Genomic DNA, 7704 nt, shown 5'->3' with positions numbered 1-7704 from the left:
CACCCTCCCATTTTAATAGGATAACGTCTGTGGTTTAGTGTTTTATATGCATGTTTTGCTTAAGTGAATATTTTATTTATGAACTATTAAGGGGTTTTACTATTGTGGTGCGTATGGTTGGGTGTTTTATGAATAGCTTTATTGGCCAGCATTCTCCTTCGACTATGAAAGATGTTGCTAATGAATAGTCCCTTGGATGTTGTTCCAGCGTTGTGGTATGAGAAGTACCTCTCCAATGAATTCGAATAGAGAGGTAGGTATCTTGGTTTTTTAGGTGATTATTGTGTGTGTTTTCGTGGGTAGTGGAGTTTTGCCATTAAACTGAGCAATGGAGTTTTAGTGTGACGGTTTTGTCAAAAATAGAGATTCGCCTAATGTGTTTCGGTGATTTTTCGTTGTAGTGGAGTTTCACAATTAAAAATGGTATGGATTTCGTTGGTTGTTTTGGGGTGTTCATTTCTGTTTACTTTTTCACTATTTTTATACTACTTTGGGGAATGGTCTACTATTTTTTTCTTATATTTCGTGGCGAATGAAGTTTCGCAATTGGTATATGGAGTTTCATCGTAGTAGTCCTTGTTTGAAAATCAGTAGGTGTATGTGGTGATCCTTTCTGTTTATTGTTTTACTGTTTTCTGTACCACTTTGGGGAATGGTCTACTATTTTTCCTTATATTTCATAGCAAATGCAGTTTCGCTAGTTGTATATAGTTTCACCACATATGTTTTTTGTTTGAAATTCAATAGGTGTTTTGGGGGTGATCTTTTCTTTTTACTGTTTCATTGTTTTATGAACCACTTTGGGAATAGTCTATTGTTTTTTTCCTACATTTCAATGCAAATGAAATTTCACTAGTTGTATGGAATTTCGCCATAGATGTTCTTGTTTGAAATTTTTTTAGTGTTTTGGGGTGATGCTTTCTGCTTACTATTTTACTCTTTTTTGTATCACTTTGTTAAATGGTCTACTGTTAATTGTTGTTGTTTTATGGAACATTGAGTTTCGCCATTGTTCATTAGTGAGGGTGTGAGGTAGACATGACCCGACTAAGGAAGGTCGGCTCTAGCGAATGCGCGTACATGCCAAGTGTACAATGTTAAATGGGAAATAAGCTTTGAAAACGAATATATATTTCTATTGTTTTTCGAAAATAAAGCAAAGACTAACTATGCTAACTCACCTAAGACTAACTATATATATATATATATGCTAAAACTGAATTTTAATTGACTAAACACAAGTAAAAGTTCATTGAGCAAACGCAGTTTATTCACTCGAGTAATCAGTCCGCTCAAGGAGTTCAGTTTGGGTGACCCGTAATGAGCACAAACAGGGTATGCAAGATTGAAATTTCAGATTTATGTATTATCGCATGGACAACAAACAGCACAGAGAATGTGCACAGTACAGACAATAACGTTTTTCGCTTTTTTTTCGAAGGTTGATATTCAAATCGGAACCCAGATTGGTGCAGGTTCGAAACTAAGTTCAAGGGGCGTTAAATCAGACCAGCCCCATGTGCATCAGCCAGCCACATGGTATGGCTGACGCACAATGCTAATAACAGAGTTTTGGCATCAAGGACGCCAAATCAGAATCTTTTTGCACAATGTTTTAAGAACACCAAGGTTTAATATTTCAGAAATTTAGTTCTGAAAATAACAGACAAGAATTTATAGTTAAAGATTCAGTTCACACACTATGTTCTACAATATTTCAACAAGAAAAATGCATGTAGAACAATGGACGGTGCACAATGAAAACAAGGGCTGAAGCAAACACCTTTCATGCTTCAATACTATCGATTTCAGCACTATTCAACGGATCTTCGAAATTTCTAGAGTAATATGTTTGAACAACAAATATTTCTTAGAAAAAAAAATCAAGTTCAACTAGATGAAATCAGTCTAACACAAATTAACAATAGAAATTTCAAATAGTATGGACAAGCTCGGCACAACAATGACTTCAACCACTTAGCATACACACGCAAGATTCAATGAGGACAAGAGAGAAAGTTGTGTATCTTGTAATAACGTTGGTATAAGTGTTGTTCCAGTTGCAACCGTCCACCAACAATGGACAACTCGAGGGCTGGTTCAGCTGGGGTTCGGTCCACACCTAGCCACCAATCCTCCAACACGTCACAAGTTCAGTTTGCACCACCCACAATGGACACGACTGGATCAAAGGACCACGCTCAGCTTCTCCAAGAAGCTCCACTCGGCGGGTTGAAGCAAGGCCACTCCAACACGCAACAATGTTCAAGAGGACAGAAATGACGTCCCAAGCTTTTCAAGCTTGGATGTCTCCAAGGCCATAAAACGTCCACCACGAGCTTCTCGAACTCACCCACAAGGTTCAAACTCTCTCCAAGTTCACGCCTAGCCTCCAAGGCTCACATTGTCCTCTCATTTCTTCATTTTTTTTTCAGAAAAAATTCAAAATAGGCAAAGACCCTCTCAACGTTTTTGCGGGAAACTTGTTTATATGTAGGAGAATAGTAGCATAGCTTCTCATTGGCCACGAGGGAGGCTAATGAGGGGCCATCATTAAAATGTTTGTCTCATTCTCTTCTTGTATGGTCAATGAAGAGCCAAGCCCAAGAGAAGGATGGGTCAAGGTGGGCGGTACTTCCTCTAACGATGCTTGAGGAGAGGTGGCTAGCCATGGTTGACCACTTAGGTGGTTGCCTTCCTGATCACGGCCCAATCGAATTCAACCATTTGTTAAGTAGGGTTCACTCTTAAAATTGGATTCGTATCTGGATTTATAAATAAAAAAACTACCCATGGACCCGCTACACCCTTTGGTACTACAAAATAGATCCTACTAGGTACCAAAACGATTCAGATCCGTAAGATCTGGCCCCTACCAAAAATAAAAATTAAATGAAATGAAATTAATACAATATTGTTCGAGGTTCCAAAATTTGTAAAATAAAGACTAAACATCAAAATAATTATTTTGTAACATATTACGCAAAATTCTCAGAAAATTATAATGGATAAAATTACCAAAATACCTTTTGGTTCTAAATTGACCTAAATAGATCGAAATCAGATCAAGTATGTTTGAATTTGCATTTTGAATCAAAATTTTAGATTTGGATCTCTCTCTCATTCCTCGCAGTGGGGCACGGATCCTGATGCTCCTGTATTAGGGTGTTTCACCATAATAGTTGAAATTTGAAATGAATCGATGGTTTTGTGTGAAGATGTCTCCAAAAGGTTAAGGCAAGGATAAGATGTCTAATAATAAGTTTTACTCTTTAGGAGATATAGCCTCTGGTGCAGTGACAGTTGGGTGAGGATTATAAAGATGAAATAAATAACAACTTAAATGATAACATATTTGTGACTGGATCTAAATGTGATCATTATGAAGAAGAGTTAAAAAAAAAGTGCCAAGAAAATTCCTGAGCAGGTATTTGATATAGAGATTTTGTCCATAGTGAATTTGGGCCCAAGAAAGCTAGATGCTGCTACTTTGAATTTAATCTCACCAGTGGATTTGGGCGACTAGCTATAGATAGTGAGGATATTTGTCCTTCAGACAATGACACTACTTGAACTATAGCTAGTATGGCTTTGGGCCCACTAACTCCAAGTATTCTCCATGTTAACGATGATTGGCTACAATATTTGACCTCCGTAACAGAGGGTGGGGAAAGGACCTCGATTATTATAAAAGGCAAAACCATGGACTTTAAGTACCTTCTAATGGAGTTTGCATGGGTGGAATCAGAGGACATTAAGGTGACCAAGTTGGACAAGGAGAGCTAGCAACAATAGTGGCACAGCCTCAGAAGTCAGAAGGAATACACAGATAGGTACAATGCATCTATGTTAGTGCATACAAGAGAAGATACATCTATGTTGTATCCATCTTTGTATGTGGGTGTGGAGGGGCGATAGTGACACGAGGTGGAGGAATCACCAGAAGATGAGCATACAGGAGGAAAAGATGTTAAGAACATCACGACACTTGTCCGCAAACCACCTAGGTTAAAGAGCATTCAAAGAGAGAAAATAACGTTAAGTTTATCACAACTTTCTATCGTTATTGATTGGCTCATTCTATAATTAGCTAACTAAAATTATCTAACTAATGATGCCAAGCATTGTTATATTTGCAACCACTAAGGGTTCAAATCAAGGCACATAGAAGCATATAGGAAGTAGCCTTTTGGAGTCTTTTTCCATGACAACCCTCGTGACAGGCATGCATGAAAGCAACCCAGCACTGTAAGTTTTGAAGTACTTTCATATTTTTTTAAGATTAAGTTTATATGTTTGTGTTTATTAAGTATGTTACATATTCATGTGATATTCAAATTTCAAATGACAGAAGATTTTCAAGCTTTGATATAAATATAAACGATTGCAATCAATGATGAAGAAAGTCAAAGCTTAACTAAGGCAATTGGGTGACAGTGAGGTGTAAGATCACTCATATGATGCCTTGGAAGACTCTGAAGACTCCAAAGACTCGGAAGACACATCTCACTTCATTTTCAATAAAAAACTGTTGATCCATCTAAACATTTCAATAACTATTGAACATATTATGTGTTTATTATGTATGTATATTTTCATAATTGTTTGTTATGTATGCATGTATGGATGTACATTTTTATATTGAAACATGTTACATGTAGTTTTTTTGTACATAACATAATTTCGCTATTCTGTTGACGAGTTTCGCAGGTTTCAGTTCTATGAACCATTTCCGCAGGTTTCAATTCTGTGAACAGAGTTACATGAAGTTTTTTGCACAAAACTGAGTTTCACTATTTTGTGGGTTCTGCAGGTTTCAACCAAACTAGATTTGCTGTTTCAATTTTAAGTGAAACTCATTTCCACCTAAACGTAGAGTTTGGCTGGTTTTTGACAGTGAAATCCGTTGTTATTTTTCAGTGGAAGGGCGTTATCATCATCAGGACTCTGTCATTGTACTTTTGTTGTTTAGTTATTTGGGAGAATATCAACTATGCCTTAAATTCAGAGTTTAGCTAGAAAGAAGTTTCGCTAGAATATTTGGAAGCGAAAGCCGGTTATTTACGTTTTAGCGGAAGGGTAAAACCGTAAAAAAAACCAAATTCAGCAAAAATCGAGCAGGTGGTTATGTGGGGAATATTGCGATATCTTTGGGCCATTACGTAAAATAGCAATATTTTCAAGGTTAGTATGGTCATTTTCTATAAAAAAATCATGCCTTGTAAGTTAAAAATTAATCAAGATATAAAATACACGAATTAATATAAAAGTTCATACATAATACACGGAAATCAAGCATTTATTCTACATCTTCGACAGTTTATTATTGTATGAGCAAGAACGAGACGTGCTTGGTGACAAGCAATAATGAAAGAATTTCATAAAGATGAATGGTGGACGCGTAGGTGGTCAAGCTAGAGAGCACTCAGGTGGGAGACCCTGCGGGAACCTCTGTGAATCCTTGCAGTAGTTGTAGATCATGTAGTTCTTCTGCACCCAAGCCAGCTTCTTTAGGTCCGAGGTGACCACGGCTTGGTTCATCCAAGTTGAAGATGAAGCACTGCATGAAGAGCTCGAGCCGTTCCACACACAGCCATTGATGCTAACATCACTAAAGGTGGCCGTGAAAGGAGCCAGCGTCCAGTCGGTCTTGACGCGACCACCCTGTGTTGCCCAGTCCTCAGCATCCCACAGGCTCGAGTACATTCGCATGGCTTGCCTGCTTGGGTAGGCCACTCCTGACTTGTCGTGGTTCCTAAAAACTCTTATGAGGGTTCCGTCCACGTAAAACCTTCATCCAATGCAAAATAACATATATAAAAATTAGCACACAAAAAAGCATGAATTACTATCATTTTATCGTTTGATTTAACAACTTTCTTTCCAGCTTCTCCCATCTCTACCATCCATTTGGGAAATGGATTGTTGATACTAATTAGATTGATCATGACATAATACCCACCATCCATTTGGATATATATATTCGATCCACACCAACATCTCACTGAGATGTGTGTGGGCCCCATTCTCATAGTTCCCTAAGTGAGGTGGTGGAAATTGAATATAACCAATGACAGGTTAATTATATATATGCAATATGATCCCTGATCTGTCGCCGAGCTAGGAAGGACAAGCTCGAGCTGGCTCATTTAAGAAAATTAGTTTTTTCACATACAATTTGAATAAGAATTGAACACCTAACTTCATTCCAAGCCACCTATCCCAACTGATCGACCACTACACATTATGGTGACATGTATATGAGATTATATTTCTAATGAGCCTAGACGAGCCGAGCCGATCACACACCCCATGTTCATATACAGCTCCTAAACTTCAAGAGCTGCTTGTGGCTCGGTGTGCCAAGCTCAATTTATGATCCTGAACAAGCCTCTGACGAACTCAGCTGAGCCGAGCCACGAGCTGCTCGTCTGGTTTTTGAGCCCTATTAGCTCAAAAAGCTAAGACATGTATGTATCTATATTTTTCGTTCCGGGCATTTAAGGTATGAGGAGTTTGACTTACATTACTTGGCGAGGGTTCCAAAGAATGGTGTAGGTGTGGAAGTCAGCAGTTGGGTCGAACCACAGACGAAATTGTTGCTCCCGATTGCCCTTACCCTGTGTGTACATGTTTGTGTGCAGGGTGTAGGGCTGCCCACTTGCGTTGCCCAGGAACTCCATGTCTATCTCATCGTGAAGTGGTCCTTGAGAGGATACCTGATCCAAATTTGCGAGCCAAGTCACATGGGTATACGTTAAAGTAACAGATAAACCATGAAGCATCATTCTTCATTTCTAGAATCAATCTCTAGGCATCAAATCTCCACCATTATGATGTATAGAATAGACTATTGCTAGTGCAAAGCAACACATATATATATGGTCATATAGGTGTAGACCATATGCAATATGGCTTCCTTTGAATCACTTTTATGTATAGAAGAGATCGATGTTAGGACTTACATAGTAGGCAGTGACGGTGCCGGCCGAGTTGCCCGGGACTAGCTTTATTTTCATGTCGAACTTGCCAAACAGAAACTCATTCTTTGATTGGAACCCTGAGCCCGACGACTTGTCGAGAGACAGTTGAAGCTGCTGTCCATTGTTGAGGATCATGGCTCGCTGCCCACCCCATGTGATATCAACATCTGACCAGAAGTTGGCCATGGATGCACTGCACAAGCTCAGCAGCAATAGAGCTGCAAGAGTATGAGAGGAAGACATCTTCTAAGGGAAAGAACTCAATTCAACTCAACTAGTAATATTAGAAGTATAAGATAGAGCTCCTAGCAATATATATTGCTTTCGTAGTAGCAATGTCAAATGATGAGAGTGACTCAACCAAGGCCAAGTATTTATAGCTACCGATGAGACTACAATGCCATAATTTTGTATATATAAAGAAAGAAACGTCCAAGCAAGTGTGCAGAGCCAGCTAGGCGTGGGTTGTCATGGGCCCACACGCTCTCATGGTATTTATCTAAATTTCTAGAACCATTTCTTTCTTTTTGCCTGTTTTGTACTAATTGAAAAGTCCAAAGTGGAAAGTTTTGTGTTTGTAGCTTGATATCCAGCTGTTCGTCATGCTAAAAGCCCATAGTATGAGATATTTATTTTGCTGAGCTAAACTTGAACTACTCTTAGTTTTGTTAGGATTACAATTAAAAGGTAAGGACTTATGATGATTTCAGATAAAAGTAAG

The 7704-nt window shown here is 38.5% G+C and overlaps 1 protein-coding gene across 1 annotated transcript; it reads right to left on the bottom strand.

Annotated features, from left to right (window-relative positions):
• Positions 1–5237: 5237 nt before the first annotated feature.
• Positions 5238–7310, bottom strand: LOC149847662 (xyloglucan endotransglucosylase protein 7-like). Its single transcript, XM_090009102.1, has 3 exons — positions 6966–7310; positions 6526–6719; positions 5238–5791 (listed from the first exon to the last, which is right to left on the bottom strand). The coding sequence occupies exons 1-3, from the start codon at positions 7224–7226 to the stop codon at positions 5410–5412; spliced, it is 837 nt and encodes a 278-aa protein (XP_089865228.1). The 5' UTR covers positions 7227–7310; the 3' UTR covers positions 5238–5409.
• Positions 7311–7704: the final 394 nt, after the last annotated feature.

The sequence above is a fragment of the Nuphar pumila genome, chromosome 1 (assembly GCF_984573655.1).
Source record: "Nuphar pumila chromosome 1, dmNupPumi1.hap1.1, whole genome shotgun sequence".
Taxonomy (NCBI): domain Eukaryota; kingdom Viridiplantae; phylum Streptophyta; class Magnoliopsida; order Nymphaeales; family Nymphaeaceae; genus Nuphar; species Nuphar pumila.
The sequence above is the reverse complement of the archived record's forward strand: the minus strand, read 5'-3'. Positions and strand labels throughout refer to the sequence as shown.